The sequence below is a fragment of the Sceloporus occidentalis genome, unplaced genomic scaffold, assembly GCF_023333645.1.
Source record: "Sceloporus occidentalis isolate IW3139 unplaced genomic scaffold, rSceOcc1.0.p SCAF_5, whole genome shotgun sequence".
Lineage (NCBI taxonomy): Eukaryota > Metazoa > Chordata > Lepidosauria > Squamata > Phrynosomatidae > Sceloporus > Sceloporus occidentalis.
The window spans coordinates 163,951,445-163,973,297 of record NW_028316985.1 but is presented as its reverse complement, the minus strand read 5'-3'; the positions used below and the strand labels follow the sequence as shown (position 1 = coordinate 163,973,297).

Here is a 21,853-nt window from a genome sequence, read left to right as displayed (position 1 = left end):
ATACATAACACATGATAGGGCCTCATACTGAGTCAGACCATTGTTCTGTCTTTTCTAGTACAGTGCCTCTATTCTAGTTGGCAGCAGCCCTCTGATTTAGGCAGAGGTCTTCCGAGTCTTTCTGTGTGAAAACATCATTACATGAAGATGATAGAGATGTATTGGATAAAAAAATTGTGCTCTACCATGTGGAATCACAAGGAATTTTGTGTTAAAAGAGGAGTGAACAAGAGCATAACTGATTTTTTTTAATACTGAGACTAAGTTTTCTTTCCCACCTTACTAAAAGCTACTTTTATCTTGTTGGGGTGGGATGTTTTTTACTGGATGTGCAGGTAATTCGTAGAAGTAGCATTGAAGAAAAACTCCTTTGTTTGGTGCGGGAACGTGCAGGCCACAGCTGTGAAACAGCAGTGATAATCGTACTCATCTTGGTGTGGGAAGGAATTCCTCGGAGCCTAGCTGACAAGGTTTATTCTGAACTCTCTGAAACTTTAAGGAATGGCACACTTACAAACCGCCGGTGTGCTTTAAATGAAGAGTAAGTTACATATGCACTTCTTTCCCCACAAGTGGGTTTTGGGGAGAAGGAAAGATTGCACTACTGAAGCTGAGCCTATTGACTTGGTGTTTGTTGGATTCACATCTTGGTGTTAGTTGGATTCAGAACTGGTGTAAGCAAGTCTGAAAAAATAGCTGTAGCAAAAAGAGTTCTTCAACCTCCCCTCTCCCAAAAGTTCCACTGGTTCCATGAATTAGTTCTAAAGAGTATTTCTTACTTACTTTTCATTCTGATGCCATTAATTCCACACACAAAAAAAAAATCAGTGGATTATGTATGCCTTTACTTTAAGGCAACATTACCAAGCAATGCAGGTTGAGTCTCCATTGTCCAGAATTCCAAAATTATTTATGGGTGGCTGAGATACTGACAACTTTCCTTTATGATGGTTCAATGTACACAAACTTTATTTCATGCACAAAACTATTTTAAATTATTATATAAAATTGCCTTTGGGCTATTTGTATAAAGTGTATATGAAACATAAATGCATTTTGTGTTTCAATTTGGATCCCATCTCCATGATATCTCATTATGTAAAAGTAAAGGTTTCCCCTTTGATGTGATTGGTTAGTCATGTCCAACAGTAGGAGCAGTACTTATCTCCATTAATAAACTGAGGGAGCCAGCATTGCCAAAGACAATTCCATGGCCTTGTGTCCAGCTTGACTAAAAGCAGAGGCACAGAGAGCACTGCTACCTTCCCACCAAAGTGGGAACCTATTTATCTACTTGAACTTTTACATGCTTTCGAATGCTAGGTTGGCAGAAGCTGGGACTATTGACAGGAGCTCTCTCTGTCATGCAGCACTTGGGTCTCAAACTGCCAATCTGCTGACCTTGTCGTCATCAGAGTCTGTGTCTTAACCTCTAAGCCACCACATCCTCATCATTATGTACGTGTTATGTGTTTATTATCTACATATATACACTCATTATGTACATATGCAAAAACAGGTATTCCAAAATAAAACAATTACAAAATACTTCTGGTCTCAAGCATTTTGGAAAAGGGAGACTCAGGCTGTACAAGCATTACAAGTACTGTGTATGACAGACAGACAGACAGATGCTATGAGAAAGCTATAATCTGATGGTACACAGGTTACTGAATGAATTGTTTGCCCACAATTTTTTTAACCTAGATTCTGCTCTGCCTGGAAGTACAATCTATCACTTGAAGGCTTTTTTTTTTTTAAAGGAGCCCTGATGGCACAGTGGTTAAATGCTACTACTGCAGCCAGTATTGCAGTCACAAGGTTGTGAGTTCAATCTTAGGGCTCCATGATTGACTCAGCCTTGCACCCTTCTGTAGGTTGCTAAAAGCAGTACCCAGCTTGTTGGGAGCAATTAGCTTACACATTGTAAACTGTTTAGGGAGTGCTTAAGTGCACTGTTAAGTGGTATGTACTTGCTATTGCTATTGCTATTAGCTATTAAGGAAAAAATGTTGCCAATAATATTATATATTCTTATTTCATTCTTATCTTAACATAAGTCACTGGCTTCACTGAAGTAACCAATCACTTGTGAGAAAAAGCAATAATCTTAGCTCTGTTCATGTGTGTCAAGCTGCAGGAGATAAAAACAACCCCTTCCACTTTGGGTGAATTCTGTAGTATTATTTCTAATCATAAAAATATATGGAGCAAAAAAATGGGTATAAAGAACTTTATACAAGGTAGAAAATAAAGAATTCTTTTTCTCATTTAAGAAAAGCTGGAGGACTTTAATTATAAATGAAACACTTGACCCCAAGAGTTAGGAAGTCAATTGACTAATTTATTTTAAAAACCTCTGATTTTAATAGAATAGGATTTCTTATTCATTCAGCAATAATGAAAATTTTTAATGTAGCTTATTATTTGATGTGTATATGTGGTATTTCTCCTTGGTTTTTTATTTTGTTTTGGTTTTTGGCTTTGTTTCTTTGCTGCTGAATTAGAAAAAAATTAAAGCCCCTTCCATTGATACTTTACTTGTGCAAAGAATGAACATTTTGAAGTGGAGAGTCCACTTCTAGTAAATTTGAACTCTGACTTGTGTGGGAGACTTTCCACATGTATATGAGGCACTCTTGAAAACTACTGCTTTGCATATGATCCAAGTAATAAGGAAGGAAACGGAGACTAGCATGCTTCCTTCTTGACCTCTTTTTATACCTGTATGGGGTAGTAGTTTAAAAGACAGCCCATTTTCTTCTTCTCCATGACCACTACATTTCCCAAAATGTACCCTGCCTAATGGGGTAGGCATATCACAATATGTGTAATAGAAGCTTAGTTTCATGTCTACCAATTATTCTCTTAATGCTCCTTGTTTCCTAGATTTTTCATGGAACAACTTTTGCCAAATGTAAAGAGTGCAATAATTGTAGCAAGGTCCATCCACACATCTCAGTGTCCTGATTATAAAAATACATCTTATGATGTTCTCTCTCCTTTTATCACTTTGTGTAATTATTTTAGTCATCTGGCATCATGGAAACTTTATGCATTTGTGACTCTGAAAATATTTATATACTGTTTTTCAGGTACAATATATCCAGACAGTATACAATTTTAAGTATGCATTCTTACGCACTTTAAATGCCCTGGTTAGTCACAGAGTTATAGTGTGTCCATATATCTGATCATATAGTTATGTTTATTTTCATGAGCTTTTTTATCATTATTTTCATTATTTTTTATTTATTTTCATTATCATTTTTTATATTATTAAAGACCAAATATTCCCAAAAGGCAAATAAAGACAAATAATGATTTAATGCAAAGTATTCCTTTCCAAACCTGTTGGCTGTTGCACCCCAGAAAACACCCTTGTGCCCTTTGTCCACTCCCCCCTCAAAAAACACTGAACAAAAATGAAAGAGAAATCCAAAGGAAATAAATAAAATATTTCTATTGAAATTATTAATTTTTATTTGTCTTTATTAAATCCAAAATAAATAACTATGGGGATCTTTTGTGTTTTCTTTCATGCTGGCATCATGGCCCAGATTTTCATCAACAATTAAGGCAATACATGATGACCCTCTTTCCTAGCTAACCTAATTAACTACATGTTAAGTGTTTTACAAGGAAGGCAATAAAAGTTACTGCACCTTATTTTTCTCACCAGTTTAGCTTTGGAAACCATCCCAGACTCTTATGTTTCTAGATAATGCTATACATTCAATTTGGTGTGGAGCCTAGTGAGATCACTTGCAAAAAAAAACCAAAAACCTAATTTTCTAGCCATGGACATTTCACTGGTATACATCTTGTACTTGCTGAGTTCCTAGAAATTTAATTCTTTTCTTTCTTAGACGAACTTGTGCATGCCAAGGACTGGACCCTGAGACTTGTGGTGCATCTTTTTCATTTGGTTGTTCATGGAGCATGTACTACAACGGATGCAAATTTGCCAGAAGCAAGATCCCAAGAAAGTTCAGACTATTGGGGGATGATCCAAAAGAGGTAGGCACTAATTAAAATGGCATGCTTTGCATTCTCTGGGGACATTTTGCATTTTCTTGGGTGTCAGGTGCACTGATGGTCTACATTAAAAATGATGCCAGTAGGGGCTGGTGCCTGACTTAAACAGAACTAGGAACTTTCCACAGTACCCAAAACAGCATGGTTGCTAGCTATGTTGGCTGAAAATTGTGGGAGTTGTCATCAATAAAGTTACTTTTCCAAGCTGTGGTCTTATGTTTTCCCAGAACACAGCAACAGGCATTTAACTATACCAGATTTCAGTTTGTGAACTATATTTCATTATATTTCTTTTTCCTAGCCTTTTTGCCCAACAGAGAATATATCTACTCCCTCTTCTGTTGTGTCTCCCCTTAATTTTTTTATTCATTGGACTACACATGGCCATATTTTTCAGCTGTTAATCACAGCATTTGGTTTCCTACACCCATAATCTATGTCTATTTAATTTCTTGGGTTTTTTTTTTAAGTAGTATGTTGAATAATGCCAAAGTGAAATGCACTGTGTAAAATCAATGAAATTTCATGTTAAATGTGTTTTTCTAAAAATAGGAAGAAAAGCTAGAATCCAATCTTCAAACACTATCAACATTGATGGCCCCTACTTACAAAAAACTGGCACCTGATGCTTACAACAACCAGGTGGGTAAACAAAATATACAGTTCAGAACCAACACAGAAATATTCTATCTGCATGTAAGATTCATGAAATTAATAACAAATATTTGGGATAACTCTTGGTAGAAATTAGAAAGCAAAAAAAAATTGTTAGGGTACTTTCACATGTTTTTCACTAATTTGTTTGAAAAGGCTAAGGGGCTAGTGTTAATGGCCAATTTTAAAAACTGCTATCCCTAGGTGGGTCTTCTGCTTTACTGCTTTCTGCAGCTCTAAAATCTAGGATGGGATCGGGGGGAAATCTTTTCATCTCTCTAAAGTTAGAACTGGACAAGGGAGAAAAAAATCCTGTCATCCAAATGTTCAAAGTTGGAGCAGCAGTTCAAGCCTCTATCTTGAACAGGCAGTCCGGTGGAAGGAGTACTCATTAGGAGCAGAGCAAGTCTGTATACCTCTTCCACTACTCTGCAATGTGGAAGTAATAACGAATGGCATTGGTTGGTTCTGTCTGTGTGCAGAACCAGTGCTTGGAGTATCCATCAGGCACAGAGATAAAACACGTTTTCATTATCCTATAGGGGAAAGGGGAAAGGGGAAAAGCAGAGGCACATCAGTTTTGATTAGAACTTGGGAAAGCTGCATGTTAGGAATACAAATATCACATTTTGGGACTATAACCCCCAGTATCCCCAAGAAGAGGATTCCAGAAGATGTAGTCCAGAACAGTAACTTTCCAAGCTTCTGGTTTTGCTCTACAAGAGCACTAAGGTTGAAGTGTCTGTGCACACAGACAAGCCCATATATCTGTTCCTCCATTTTTCAGGCCCTTTTCAAGTGAATAGTCAGAACAAAAGAATGGAATGTGGGGGGGGGGGGTGACATTTCCTGTACAGGTTGAGTATCACTTAGCCTAAATGCTTGGGACTAGAAACTGGGATTGATTGATTGATTGATTGATTGATTGATTGATTGATTGATTTATACAAGTGGTATCACATGTACCTTTGCTGTATTTGTTAGGCTGGAGAGAGGCATGAGGCTACAGAGAGATACGGTCAGAGAGAAATGTGAGGATCTGTGAAATGGTGGGATTCCAAATGCAGAGCTTTGTGCAAATCCATGCTTCTTGCCACTTCACAAATCCTCACATCTCTCTCCAGCCTAGTGTCTCTCTCCAGTCTCACAAATACATATACAGATACATATTACACTACTTGTACCTGTATTCAGAAGTCCAAATATTCCAAAATTGAAGTCTCAAAGTGTCATGTCAGAGCTCAAAATTTTCAGATTTTGGAGCATTTTGGATTTCTGATTTACTTATACACAGTCTGTTATGTGGACTAAACAATGAATAAAGTATATTATTTGTAGTTCTCTTTGCTGATGTCCCCAGTGAATCATTCTTTTATCCCACAAGTAATGGCAGTATGTCCAAAATGCGATTTCCCTGGACTTTATGAGGCTCAGTAACTGCTCAAGGTATCCTAATTTTAATTCTTAATACCGCTTCGCAGGGTACCTTGGATACTGTAGTTTACAGGATGCACCAGAGGCCTCTTGCATAGAATTCTGAATAGTGCACTAACTAAAGAGGCCAGATTCCTTAGAATGGAGCAATGACAGTTAAAGTTGTGTTAGGCTGCTTTAACTGTATAGTGCAGATACAGCTTAACACCACCTCAGCATTATTTGGCCATTGAGCATCTTTGGTCCTTATTCTTGTGGAATGCCTTCTTTTGGAGTTTTTCCGTAATTCTTTTTTGTGCTTTTGCAAACCTTGTTTTTTATCCCTAGTAGTATTTAGTGAATGTTGTTATTTTGGCTACAGAAGAGTTCATACAATACATTTGCAATTAGTATATAGGCTATCTGTGAGTAGCAGATGCTGGGAACTGCACTGCCATAACCAGAACTTAGAAGAGGCTTTGAACTACAATTTCCATAACCTGACCATGGGACTCAACATGGGAAATAGAACTACATCATCTGAAATACATTTTTTTTAAATTTATAGCTAAATGATAGGTAAGTATCAAAAATGGAATAGAAGAGAAGAGAGAAGTATATTTTGGTAACAGTAATGTGAAGTATATTTTGTTTGCAGATTGAATATGAACACAGGGCACCTGAGTGCCGCCTGGGCTTAAAAGAAGGTCGTCCATTCTCAGGGGTCACTGCCTGCCTGGATTTTTGTGCTCATGCTCACAGGGACTTGCATAATATGCAGAATGGTAGTACACTGGTAAGTCACTGATGCATGCAACTGTACTCATGCGGAACTAAATTCCTCAGTTATGTTCATTATTTTTTCATAATCGGTATTTCTATTAAACACATGATGGCTGTTGGGGGAGGGAGAAAACAGTGAAATGTTTATATGAAGGGGAATTCTAACCTTCCAGACATTTAATTAAAAGAAGATGGAGTTTCCCAGGGTTCTTTCTTAAAATCTTTGCTCCTGACCTTGTTGCTTTTATTATACAATGAAATAATTTAAAACTAGAACTAACAAGGGGTGTTGCTATGATCATCCTGTGGCTTGTAGGATCTAACTTGGCAGTATAAAATCTGATGTCTTTATTTAAATCCCGAAGAATGTAGTTGTTAAGCACCCAGCTTTCATATCTGTTAGCAGGGAGAAAGACACATTCTACTAAAAGGTTATAAAACAAAAGGACTTAGGATAGGACTTGTGTGCCCTCAGGCGGTCGAGGGCCCTTCATAGCAATGTATTCCTCCACCTGTTGTTATTGTTAAATGCTCTCATGTGTGGGCCCTGAAACCAACTGGGATAGGCCCATGTTTGTGATGGATGCCATGAACTCCCGAGCTGCATCTGACAGACTGGTCTCAAACGAGATGTTGAAATCATCCAAGATCAAAAATCTGGTGACTCCAACACAAGAATTCTGCGAGCTTGGCCAGAGAGTATGATGTGCCCAATATATGACAGCCTCAATTTAGTCATCCTGGCTGCAAGGGAGAGTTCAGATCTGATTTGTTCCAGGACCCATTTGTTTGTCATTTTAACTATCCATGGTATTTGCAGAACTCTTCTCCAGCACTGTATCGCAAATAAGTTAATTTTCTATCAGCTTTCTTCACCAACCAATTCTCACACCCATACATAGTGATGGGAAATACAATGGCTTGAACAGTCCTCACTTTAATATTTAGTGGTCCACCTGCCCCTACTTCATTTTCCACTGATCTACCTTTAACATGCTGAGTATTCCATTTCCCTTCTTTTCCTTCACTACTCCAATGAACCTTCATAATTCAGCCAGATAAATCATGTTTCACTCCTAAATCAGGTACAAAGCACAAGAAAAATGCCTATAATTTCCTACTACAAATATAATTTACCACTACTGGTAGTCTCTAAGAGTGACAATTCTGTTATTGTTGTACTTTCACAGTGTGTTCAATGTTACAAAGTGGTATTTGAGACCATCAGTGATACAAATTCTATGAATTTGTGAGATATTGTCAGATAATGTGGTACATTCGAAGGAGTGTCACTTTTTATAATTGTGCCATTGTGATTGTAACTTCAGGAATTTCATTCAAAGGTTTTGTCAATTTGTTTCAAATTGTTTCCAAAGTACCTGTCATTCACCTGTCTATTACAAGGCAACAAATAAAGATGATATATCATATTATTAAAGGCCCTTTCTCCATAAACAGTACAGTCTCAGAGGCCTCTTGGAGAAAAAAGGTTTCACCTGCCACTAGAAGGATACTATGGAATAAGCCAATGTAGCCTCTCTAGGAAGGGAGTTCAAAACCTAGGAGCAGTCACCAAGAAGGCCTTCTCACTGGTTCCCAGGATGCAGAATCCATAGATATGGAGGGCCAACTGTATGATAATTGTACAGTAGAAACCAGAGTCACAGGACACCACCAACATACCTAGAAAGACATAAAGTACAATAGAGAAGGCATACTAATCTTTCATACCCAAAGGGTCTGACATTCTGTTACATTCATAGCTGCTTGTGGGTTCAGTCATTCCTTGCTTGATCTCATTTTTTCCCCTCTTTCTTTTCATGCTGCTTCAGTTGCTTCCCAATTCAGCTCGGTAATTACCTCACACCTATTGTCTTGCAACAGAACCCTGTGAAGCATTTTTGTCCAGTCCTAATCTTTCTCCTTAAACCTACCTGTTTCATTTAGCTGCCAGGGGAAGAGCCACTCTACACTAACCATTTCTAATGTTCTGAAATTAATTAATTAATTAATTAAAGAATAGGATTAGTTTCTGTGTAAATCAGGAAATTTAGTAAGATAAGCCACATCAGTAAAATGTTAAGAGCAAAACAATTTTATTTCCAAGTTCAGTCAGCAAGATATATACTTCTATATTTAGCTTTGCAAAAACAAGGCTGCTATTTGGTATGTTAACATTGGCTCCTTTTATGATGGAAGTAGCATTATGTACAGCCAAACATCACCACTGTGTGTTCTGACATTTTAAGAGGTCATTCCACTCCATTATCTTAACAGGTATGCACACTAACCAGAGAAGACAATCGTGAAATTGGTCAAACACCAGAAGATGAACAACTGCATGTGCTCCCTTTATACAAAATCTCCAATATAGATGAATTTGGAAGCACAGAAGGGCAGGAAGAGAAAAAACAGAATGGCAGCATCCAGGTCCTTAGCTGTTTTCGGCGGAAAGTAAGGATGCTAGCTGAACCTGTTAAGACTTGTCGGCAAAAAAAGCTGGAAGCCAGGAAAGCAGCAAATGAGAAATTGGCTTCTATGGAAAATGGGTCCAGTAAGCACGACAGAGAAAAATCAGCAACAGCACGTCAAAAGCAGGCCAGTGTAGAAGCATCAGGTCATGCAAAACAGTTAGCAGGTATGGGTTTGAATAAGTATACACGAATGTTCAAAGTTCTACTACATTTACATTTGCAAAAGTGTGAGATCATACTCAGTCAAAACCATTCAGTTTTTGAGGAGTCTGAGACTTCCCTGCATCAGTAAACAACTTGAGAACATAGTGATTTGTTTATTTATTTATTTTTGTGTTAGTTTATGGAAAGGATTGACAATGTATGTCCCTCTAGATGTGGTTGGACTACTATTCCCATTCAGATCTAGCCAACATAGCCAGTAGTGAGCTAAGATGGGAGACACTGTTTAACAACATCTGGATGGACTCCAACCTGAATTAAGACTTCAAAAGAGCTTACATTCCACACTGGGCTCCATTACATATTTAAAGATGAGGTATTCAAATAGAAACTGATGAGGGACAGTCCCATTGGTTGCATTGTTGTTGCCTTGATCATGTGTTTGGCAGCTTTAAGGTTTGTAGAGAAGAACACATTTATTTCAGGTCAAAGAGGACTTGATGTCAAATATATTATTAAATGCCCTGGGGCCACTGAGAGCTTTCATCCCAGTGCAAGTACTAGTGGGGAGAGGCAGCTTTTCAGCATCATTACAGGCAGGGGAGAGGTTTTAACTTCCACTCTCCCACCCACTGAGCCATGCTCAGCTTCCCAGGGGGCATTCTCTCCATTTTTTAAAGTGCACATAATTAAAAAAAAAAAAGCAGGGGGGAGAGGATGGAATAGTATACTGTATTTAACATCACATCTAGTTTAACCCTTAGGCTTTCATCTGAATGTCCCCATTTAATGTGGGGGAAATGAACAGCCTCCCCATTCACAGACATCATCCCTTGTTCATGCTTCAGTGCTATATTTGATCTCCAGTTTTTTCAAGTTTACCTCCAAGCCATGTTTAGGATTAAGAAATACATATACAAAAGATTTTATGTATAGAAACTATATAATATATAGAAATGTTTTGGGGTGGGAAGAGATGGGTAAGCCATATTAATATGTGACAGAAAAAATAACAGGCCCTGCTGCACCATAAATAATAATAAAAAAATTAACCTAAGCTTTTGGGGTGAATGGGCTGTATATCATGAAAGTGTATATGTGGCTTCAAGTCACCTGTCAACTTATGGTGTCCTCAGGAATTGCATAGGGTTTTCTTACACAAGGAGTACTCAGAAGTGGTTTTATCATTTTTGTCCTCTGAAATATAGCCTACAGTATTGGCAGTCACCCATCTAAGCAGGCTGACCTTGCTTAGCTTCCATGATCAGACAGGATCCTGGTTCCTCTAGGGTATTTAGTCCCTCTACTTATCTCAAAGGAAATTTGTTATTTTTTCAAGGTATCCTGAGGCTTTTTCTTCTTAAGACAAAAACATATACAGTAGACCCTTGGTATCTGCTGTTCCAAGTTCCCCCATTTGGTTTAACCCCGGGTGTGTGTGTGTGTGTGTGTGTGTGTGTGTGTGTGTGTGATATACACACACATCATTTATAACAACAAAAATGGAACTTCCTTACTCAAGCTACAGGCACATTATAGTTTGGATCTAGAGGATCTAAAGCTGCCCCACATCATCCCTGCAATGCCTTTCGGAAGGGCTTTCTCCCAGTGACCACAAGCTAAATGACTGCCCGTGATAATTTTCTGTGTACCCATATGTAGAATGGACCTCAGCCTCAGCAAAACCCTTCCCTGCCTCTAGCAGTGGTCCTGTTCTCTGTGAAGAGGTATAAAGTAACATTCCAACATTTCTAGCAGTCAATAGAAGGAGTAAGAACTGTAAATTATTTATTCATTGTGTGATCTGGGGTTTACAAATCCTATTAACAGCACTGTCCCTGTGATCTGTCTTTCCCTGATTGTTTATGAAGGTTGTCCCCTCTTCATGTTATCGGTTGGCTGCCTCCGTGACTGGACCTCCATGAAGGCTTGACATTTGTACTCTACTTTCTGTATTTGAGTACAACATTTGAGTACGACATTTTTGTTTTGGGTTTTTTAAATTTAATTTTATTTATTATTTAATAATTTAATTTATTATTAAATAATTTATTATTTAAATAAAGGTTTATGAAATCCTTACTGACCAATTGTTTTGATACCATAGGTATGCATGCCATCTGAATCTTAAATTTGATGATTCTCTTGTCTGCCTGGAAACTGCAACACAATTGGTGTTATATATAAATTGGAATTTTGTAATTGTGCTGGCCAAATGGCTGTAATAAAGTTATTATTCTAAAGATTCAATATTCAACAACTTTGTATTTTCAGCCTTAATCCAATCCTGCAACCATAATAATCCACATGACCCAAAGTATAATTTCAAATCTGGTAATGCACTTCCACCTTTCTTTTTTTTTCTTTTTTTTAGTATCTGGTTCTTAATCCTAGCTTTTTTTCCTTTCCAAAGGAATTTGTTAATTTCTTTACTCCACTCTGTTAATTTTTTTTTATTTGTGATAATGGGTAAGTTTGGATATAAAAACATAAGCCTTGGTTATATGTTCATTTTTAATACCGCCACTCTACCCAACAGAGACAGTTCAAGTTTATTCCATTTCTGCAAATCTTTCGTGATTTGAATCCATACTGACTTATAATTATTCTCAAACAAATCAATATTATTTGTCTGCCAAATTCCCAAATATTTTGCTTTTTCCCCCACTTTAATTCCTGATTTTAACACTAACTCATTCTCTTCTTCGACTTCCATATTTTTAGTTATCATTATTGTCTTTTCCTTATTTATCTTAAATCCAGATAGTGTTCCAAATTCTTTTAACTCCCTTAGGGCAAAATCAATGTTCTTTAAAGGATCCTCTAGTTTTAGGACCATATCATCGGCATACGCCCGAAGCTTGTATTCACTACCTTTAATTTTGGTACCCCTTATTTTTACATTAGTTCTAATAGCGTTATTAAGTACTTTCAAAATGGTTATAAATAATAGAGGGGACAATGGGCACCCCTGCTTAGTTCCTTTCTCCACATTTATGTACTCTGTTTTTTGTCCGTTTATTATTATTTGTACTTTCTGATTGGTATATAACTGAAATATATTTTCCAAACAATTATTGCCTATCCCCATTTTTTTCAGCACCTGAAACATAAATTTCCATCTTATGTTATCAAATGCCTTTTCAGCATCGACTAATACTAAAGCCATATTTTTTCATTATGAATTGTATAGTATTCGATAATGTTGAATATGGTTCTTATATTATGTCTTAGCTGTCTTCCTGGGAGAAATTATTATTATTATTATTAACTTTTATTTAGAAAGCGCTGTAAATTTACACAGCGCTGTACATACAATCTTTTAGTTAGACGGTTCCCTCCCCTCAGGCTTACAATCTAAGAATCCATTCTGATCATCCTGAATGACATCAACCAAAATGTTCTTAAATCTATTTGCTAATATTCCTGTGTAAATTTTATAGTCAATATTCAGTAATGCTATAGGTCTATAATTTGACACTTCAGTTTTATCCTTACCTTCCTTTGGTATAAGTGATACATTAGCCATACACCATGCACTTGAAATACCTTCTTCAGCAATATTATTGAATATTTGATATAATTCCTTAATTATTTCCTTTTCAAAAAATTTATAAAATAAAGCAGTATAGCCATCCGGACCTGGTGCTTTTCCATCTTTTAATGCTCTTATTGATTGTGAAATTTCCTCTTCTTGTATTGGCATTTCTAATTTTTCTGTTTGTTCTTTTGTAAATTGACTTATTTTCTATCTAAGTATTATCTTATCTTCACCTCTAATTCACCATCTTCCATTTTTTCCTTAAATAAATTACTGTAATATTCTTGAAATACTTTCTTTATTTCTTCCTGTCTAGTTATCATTTGATTTCCTACTTTAATCTTATCAATCATTTTCTTATCTCTTTACTTTTTTAATCTACAGTGGAACCTCGCCATACGCGGCCTTGAGCATATGCGCTCAAGCCGCGGCGCACGCGCAGGCGGAAGGGGTGGCGCGTCCCATTCAGTTGAATGGGCGCGCGCGCCTGTTGTGCCGCGTGTGTGCCCGTTGCGCCACGCGTGCCCCCGTTGCGCCCCGCGCACCTCCGCGCTGCCGTGCATGAGCCCCATTGTTTACAATGGGGCTCGAGCATAGGCGGAAATCGCCATACGCAGAGGGATCCGGAACGGATCCCCCGCATATGGCGAGGTTCCACTGTATATGCTAGCCAACGACCAGTCTTGTTTGCTCCCTCAAAATAATTTTGTCTTATTCTTTTTAATTTCTCTGCCGTCTCCTCTGTATTTTGTTGCTGTATCCTATGTTTTAGTACAATGTATTAGGGTTTTTTTTTTCATTTTTTCATTATCTTTATTTTTCATCATCTTTTCCTCTAAAGCTTTCAATTCTTGTAGATCTCTATTATTTTTTCTTGTTTTTGTTTTTTAACTTCTGATCCTCCTTTAATTAACATGCCTCTCATTACCGATTCGAATGTATCCCATATTATCTTGCTTTTCACTTCAGCTGTATTGTTTGCCCTAAAAATGTTTTTTATTTCTTTTCTCATTATTTCTATAAATCCTTCATCTTTAAGTAAGCTTTCATTTAGTCTCCAAGACCACTCAGTTTTCCTGTATTGCATCTCTAATATTAATTCGATCTGATTATGATCTGACAACAATCTAGGTGCAATATCCATCTTTTTAACTTTTGTAATTAAGCTTTTTGTTGTAAGGAACATGTCTAACATGGATAATGAATTGTGTGTCCCAGAAAAAAAAGTAAACCCTTTTTTATTTCCATACAAATGCTACCATACATCTACCAATTGATGTTCATCTATCATTTCAAAACAGAAATTTGGAAGTTTCCCTTGGTTATTTTTGTTTTTTTTTCTTTGACTGTCTATCTCATTTTGGTTTTAAAACACTGTTAAAGTCTCCAACAATTATTGTGTTTCCTGTACTTTTTGTTAATTCCTTATTCAATTTTTGAAAAAAGATATCTTTTTTCCCCAAAGGAGCATATATACAAACTAGTTCTATTTTTTCTTTTTTCTACGCCAATTTCTATCGCTACAAATCTGCCATCATTGTCTTTAAATATCTCTTTTGAATCATATTTTTATTTACACAAATTGCCACACCCCTTCTTCTTTTCTTTTCATCTGCCGAACAAAAAAGACATCCTAAGTTGGGGTTTCTTAAGTATTTTATTTCAGAGTACAACACATTTGGGAGTGTGGTGCAGGCTGGAGTACCATGGGAATTCCAATTTCCCACAGATGTTGGATTCTCCTGGGGAGAAGCATGGAACAGACTGTCCCTACATGTTGGGGTTGTCTTTCCTTGAAAATGACAAAATGAATGCAATGGTGGCCAAGCTAACCAGAGAGGAAATAGCTAGACTTGTCTTCACTCCCTTCTTCCTCACAGGTGGCAGTTTACCTGATTTTTTAGTGTCCAAGAAACATCCTTCCATTCATCTTCAAAGGGGTTTTGGACACTAGGACCTCTTTCTAAACACATAAACATGAATTCTGTATGTGTAACCTTTATTCCTCCTTTCCTATTGCTGCTTATTTCCTGTTTGGTTTTTTTTCCCCCAGATCTGTTACGACTTTCAGGACCAGCCATCTCACAGCAGCAGCTATATCAGCATCCATATCATGCCCTACCTGTAAAATCTCAGGCAAACCACATCAACTCATACTCTACTCCAGGTTCCACAAACCTCTACATGGGTCTCCCTAATCCAGCCAATCCATATCCAAACTCTTCACATGCTTCAGAACCTTATGGAGGATCCAACCCCATGAATATCTATCCAACTTCTTCACAACCTACAGGAGCTTATTTAAATTCTTCCAGTCTCATGAATCCCTATTCTGTACACTTGGGTCAAAATAGCCAATATCCACATTACCAATGCAATGGAAATCTGCCTATGGGCAATTGTTCCTCCTATTACAGTTCCTATTCCTCTCAGCCTCAGCATATGGACTTGTTTAGATATCAGAGCCAAGATTCTCTGTCTAAACTAAGTCTACCTCCAATTCATACATTATATCAGCATAGGTTTGGAAACAGTCAGAACTTTGGGCCAAGGTACTTGAATTATGGAAACCAAAATATGCAGGTAGACACATTCAACAGTTGCACCATTAGACCAAATGTTCAGCATGCAGGTTCTTTTCCTCCTTACTCCACACATGAAGCTGATGACTCTTTTATGGACATTGCATCCAGGCTGAAATCTAATCTAAATAATCCAGGCATGGACTACATGAATAAAAATGGTGATCATCTATATCCACATCTAACCCACGACTACCACTCTACTGCAGGTATGTTCGGTGGTCCTCCACATTCACTCCATCTCCAGAATACGGATAGTCAAACAGCCAATGGATTGTCAAACATGCTTCCAAATCTTAATTCTAGTAGAACTGCTTCCCAAGAGGGTGCAAATAAAACTGAGGTGCTCAGTCATCCGGAGGAACCTGATGAAGTCTGGTCAGACAACGAGCAGAGTTTTCTGGATCCTGAAATTGGAGGTGTTGCAGTTGCTCCATCTCATGGGTCTATTCTCATAGAGTGTGCAAAACGTGAACTCCATGCAACAACCCCACTGAAAAATCCTAACAGGAACCACCCCACAAGGATATCACTTGTCTTCTACCAGCACAAAAGTATGAATGAGCCAAAGCATGGTTTAGCTTTGTGGGAAGCCAAGATGGCTGAGAAAGCAAGAGAAAAAGAGGAAGACTGTGAAAGGTATGGTCCAGATTATGTGCCTCAGAAAGTGCATGGTAAAAAAGTAAAGCGGGAGCCTGTTGAAGTGAATGAGAACTTGGAACCTACCTACATGCGCTTCATCAGGACTCTTGCACAAAGAACAATGTCACTCACCACAAACTCCACAGTTACTACATCTCCATATGCCTTTACACGGGTTACAGGGCCTTACAACCGATATATATAGAAGTCAGATCTTTGTTCATTACCTCATCTGTTTACTTTTGTTTTTATATGTCAATAGGGAGCTCATTCTTTCTAGTTTGTGGGCAGGGAAAGGACAAGAGACAGTATTTTTCTTTTTAACTTGTTGATGGAAAAACTTCCGTATACCAGCATACGAGGTGACATTACCATTGCATTCATTTTCTAAGTGGTCACAGGTGACATGCTCAAAATTGGAAACCAAAACACCCTATGCAAAATTAGTAAATTAAGTGATAGGCAGAAGTTAACACTGAAACACTGACTTGATTACTGGAAGAAAGAATCCATATTCATAATTTCTTTTGAAAATGCATCTGTGACCATTTTAATGAAAGTAAGTTTGGTAAGAGAGGTTGGTTTGGTTTTTAAAGTAAAAATACTGTAGTATTTCAGTAGCAGAAATTTTAAAAAACCACCAGGTGCTGAATATATACTGTGCTGAAATACTGGAAATACAGCTTTTTAACACGCAGGGGTTCTTTTTTTGGCTGTAATCTTAATATTGACTTGATTTTTATTAATCAGGATAGCTACATATATAACAAGGTATACAAGGAAAAACACTGAATTTGTTTGGCTATTCTAAAACATGGTGCTATATATAAGAATGGTGTCTAATGCAGCAGTCAAACAGTTTTAATGCCTTTTATTAGCTATGAATCAGTTAAAAGTATACTCTGCTCTTCTTGAACAATAGAAAAGACCATTTTTAATTTTTAATTTGTATCCAGTTAGCCCAATTATTTTATAAAATCCAGTTTTTAAAGCATAGGAACTGTGATGAGCCAAGATCAAGATCTAACAAATCTATATGTGGGCAATGGAATGGCTGCATGTGAAGCCAGTGATCTATTTAAAACTTTCCATAACAACCATTTGCACTAATTCAAATGCCTTTTCAGCATGCTTGTGGACAGCAATCTGTTTCCAACTAGGGCTTTTAAAAGTTACTTTTCATGACTAGAACTCCCAGAATCCCCAACTGAGAAATTCTGGGAGTTGTAGTCCACAACAATTTTCTGAGCTCTCTTTGAGACATAACATTATACTATTGTTTACCAGTACTATATGAACAAAAAGTGATCCTTGGTATCATGTATTTACACCTCATCTCTTCTCCTTGCATCCATGAGAAGTCATCAAGAATTTGCCACCTGTTTTAAGTTTGCCAGAGTTTATCACCATGCCCAAATGAGGGAAACTGTGATTAGTTTAACCTGTGATTGGTAGACCACAACTTATGATCCTGGCTTGTAAACCATAATGTAAGCTAACTTTCATTTCCTAAGTTTTAATACAAAGTTAAACTCTGGTTATATTAGAACACAATGTAGTGACATGAATTGGAGAAGGGAGTGAGGAGTCATTGAATTACAGAATTATAGAAGCATAGAATCCTTAAGAGTTGGAAGGAGCCACAAAGGCCATCTAGTTCTACTCTCTGCTATATACAACTAAATATACAACTAAAGCACTTCTGAAGTCTTGCATTGCTCATTCAGTAATTGCGAGCCATGGTGTAATGTTATGTCAAAAATGGGCCAGCTAGGTTGTAGTATGATAAATGCACAGTTAACACTTTATTTGATCTGCATAACCTGAGTGGTGGTGTTGGTTTTTTCCCCTTGTGCTAGTGCTCCTATATTGAGAAATACTGTTTTCTTACCCTTTAAACAATAGTGCTCACAGTCACAGTTCTAGACTAAAGTAGTAATCTTTAGTAGAGAAACAAATGTGGCTTAAGACATTTTGCTTCCTGAGGCAGAGCAGAAAACCCTCTTAAAAATGAAGTTACCCCTACTGCTATAAAACTGCCCTAATGCACTTAAGTTATTTTGGCACCCAAGGCATAAAATGTCACAAGCGCCTCTCTCCCATCCTGTCAGTAAAGTAAAACAAACAAGCAGGCAAATATTAATACAGTGAACCCTTGTTATACGCTGGGGTTTGGTTCCAAGATCCCCCGTGGCTAACAAAATCTGTGGATTCTCGAGTCCCATTAACTATAATGACATAGCAAAATGGTGTCCCTTTTAAAAAATGGAAAATCAAAGTTTGATATTTGAAATTTATACTTTTTTGAAACATTTTCAAACCATGTATGCTTGAATCCGTGTATAAAAAATCTGTGTATAAGAAGGGCTGACTGTGCTAACTTAAAAATCTGGCATCCTTTCATGACATTCCAAGTCTATTCTTAAAGGCAGGTGCTACATTCTGCCTTAGTGAGAGCTGGGTCTGGGCAGAAAAATCAACTGGCTGAACAGGAGGCTAGTTTGAAAAAGAAGTGTTTTCCCCTTTCCTTTAGGTGAAAAATTGCACTTCAAAACTTTAAAAACAGTTTTGGTCCTTTTTCCCCATCTGCTGGCTGTTCGGCCATTGTGTTCCTTCACCCAAATAATACTTACTGATTTATTTTCAATTTCTGATCCCTCTGCCCTTCTGTTTCAAAAAAAGTTTTCTTAAAATTTTTGGTTAAACAAAAATTCTTCCCTACTAGCCCTCTTCTTCCTCCTTCTCCTGTTTTATTTATATCCTGCCTTTCTCCCAAAATTGAGACTCAAGGTGGCATACAATTTTAAAATAACAATACAATTAAAAACATACAAAAAGTGGACATTTAAAAGGAATTAAACTAATCATAGTATTAAAATAATTCAGAACTTTTTGTTGTTGTGTGCCTTCAAGTTGTTTCTGACTTATGGCGACCCTAAGGTGACCCAATCACAGGGTTTTCTGGGGCTGAGAGCATGTGACTCACCCACAGTCACCCAGTGGGTTTTCATGGCTGAGCAGGGAATCGAATCCTGATAGCCAGAGTTGTAGTCCAAAACTCAAATGACTACATAGTGAAATATGATACAATTAAATAGATGTTTTAAAAAAACTATTAAAAACAGTTGAGTATAAAACAATACAGTATCCCTTAGCCCATTCTTTAAAACCTTTCTGTGGGACTGTGCACACCGGCAGGAAAAATCAGCCTGGGGGAGGAGTCAGGGTGTGGCGTCCACATGACGCATGCTCCAACTCTGCCCCTAGGGTGGCATGATGCCACGTACCACTCCACACAGAATGTGACACCACGGCACTCCTCTGGCACCGCATCCACCTGACACAGCATTAAAGGAGTGCCTTAAAGCTGCAACTATTGCACCCTTTGCCACTTTCTGCACCCTGGAAAGGTCAGATTGGGGCCACATAGGGTTGCTATAAGTCAGGACTTCCAAACCGGGACAAATGTAGGACAACATTTTCAAATGTAGGACACATTTTTAAAAAATGGAGGACACGCAAAAAAGCATTAAAAGCACCAAAAATACACAAAAAAGACACTTTGAGGGAAAGGGAAATAAATGGGCACCCACCTCCTCCTCCTCCTCCTCCTCCTCTTTTTCCTCTTACTTCTTCTTCCTCCTCCTCCTCGTTTGAATTTCGCGCCAGGAAATGGCGCTTTTCCCTCCCCCTGGCCAGAGGCCTTGGTCCTCCTCCTCCTCCTCCTCCTCCTCCTCCAAAGCTCACTGGCCAATGGCAGACTGGGGCTGGAAACAGGCCAGCCCCCGCTCTTCTGCCATTGGCCAGACAGCTTCGGGGATGTGCGCTCCTTTTTAAGCCCCGCGCGTGGGTGAGCACACACTGCTGCCGGCCGCTACCCGAGCAAGTGCCGCGGGCGGCGCTGCAGCTGCGCAGAAGAAGGAGGAGGAGGAGGTGGGTGACCGGCCAGCACCAGCCGTATTAGCAGCTGCGGCAATGGCTGCATGAGCAGGCCTGGCCTGGAGGCCGGGCCAAAACCCAGGATCTAAGAGGAACCGGGCCGGGGCAGGTCCGGTTCCTCGAAAACCATGATTGCCCCGGGAGCCGCCGGGATATGGCATCCCTAGGGCCACAGCATGTGGTTTCTGGTGCAGTTGGAGGCAGCTGCAGGCCGCCCCTTGGGAGTGGTCTGCCCAGCCTCTGTATTAAAAACCTGTTCATTGAAAAAGAGTTTTGTCTACAAATGGAAAGACAATAAGGAGTGGGGGTCATTCTGGCTTCCCAGAAAAAAGAATTCCAGACTCTAGGGATAGCCACTAAGCTCTATCTCACGTCTCCACCAACTTTGTTGTTATGGTGGAGGGACTGAAAGAAGGGCCTCTCTTTATGATCTCAGGGCCTGGGTAGGCTCATCTGGGAGGTACAGTCTGCCAGACAGCCTGGACCTGAGCCACATAGGGTTTTATAAGTCATAACTAGCACTTTGAATTATGCCCAGTATGGCAGCCAGTGGAAATAACAGGGAAGTAGTATGATCTCTGTAACCTGACTCAGTTAACATTCTGCCTGCAGCTCTTTGTACTGGTTGATGTTTCTTAACAATCCTCAAAGTCAGACCCATTTAGAGCTTGTTACACTAGTCCCAGCTGGATGTAACTAAGGCATACAACACAACGGCCAGATCTGGTGTCTGAAGTAACAGCCATAGTTAATACACAACTTTCATTGTGCAAAAGTTTAACTGTGCAAAAGTACTCGTGGCCACCACAGCAGCCTGGGTCTCCAGGTTCAACCACAATCCTGTGTCTTCAGGGAAAGTGTAACTCTCTGCAAGACAGGAAGAATCCCTATTCCCTGGTCTGCCTTTGAAATGACCAGGAACACCTGTCTTTTTTAGATTAAGTTTCGGTCTGTTTGCCCTCATCCATTCCATTACTGATAACAAACACTGATTTAACCTCCCTGGATTAGGGTGGAAAGGAGTGATAGAGCTGTATGTTCTCCACATAGCTCTTAACAGCAAGCTTGTTGACAAGGCTTTGTATGTTCCAATTTCAGCAAAGTGGTTTCCATTTATTGGGTGCAAATAGAATAGCATATAATTGGTTCATGCAAATCTAGCACTGATCATTTGGAAAGTCCAAGAAATGCCTGTGGCTACATGCATAGCTTTGTTGGATCTTCTCAGAGTTGATTCATCTAATGGGGAGGGGGGGACCACATGCTAGAAAGATATACTTTTTAATGGTGCTTCAAGAGCAATTTGTCTCCTTAAAGTTTGGCAGCTCAAATAGGACTGGGATATTCAAACATCTTATTTTGATCTTATAAAAAGACCATGTTAACAAACAAACAAAACCCAAACCATTGTTTCTTAAGTGGGTTGTATTTTGAGCTCAAGGTTTAGAAAAGGTGCTTAACCATTTCCCTATCTGTTTGTTTCTGCCTGAGCTGGATGTGCAAAACCTGTTTGTCATGTATTTGCTAGAAAGAAAAAAATATCCCTATGTAATGCTGCTCAACATCAAATAGGGCTCACTGGATACAAAGGAATATGCTTAGTACACAAACCCCATATTCTGGTG

General features: G+C 38.4%; 1 protein-coding gene across 2 annotated transcripts in view; it reads left to right on the top strand.

The window, feature by feature from the left end:
• The window catches only part of TET2 (tet methylcytosine dioxygenase 2), an 83,632-nt gene extending 66,578 nt beyond the window's left edge, over window positions 1-17,054 (top strand). For both annotated transcript variants that reach the window (XM_089526033.1, XM_089526034.1), the window contains exons 5-10: window positions 336-541; window positions 3,870-4,020; window positions 4,591-4,680; window positions 6,764-6,901; window positions 9,166-9,526; window positions 15,119-17,054. In XM_089526033.1, coding sequence (XP_089382159.1) covers window positions 336-541; window positions 3,870-4,020; window positions 4,591-4,680; window positions 6,764-6,901; window positions 9,166-9,526; window positions 15,119-16,494 — 2,322 coding nt within the window. In that variant the 3' untranslated portion in view covers window positions 16,495-17,054. The remainder of the gene's footprint in view (window positions 1-335; window positions 542-3,869; window positions 4,021-4,590; window positions 4,681-6,763; window positions 6,902-9,165; window positions 9,527-15,118) is intronic.
• The last annotated feature ends 4,799 nt before the right edge of the window (window positions 17,055-21,853 follow it).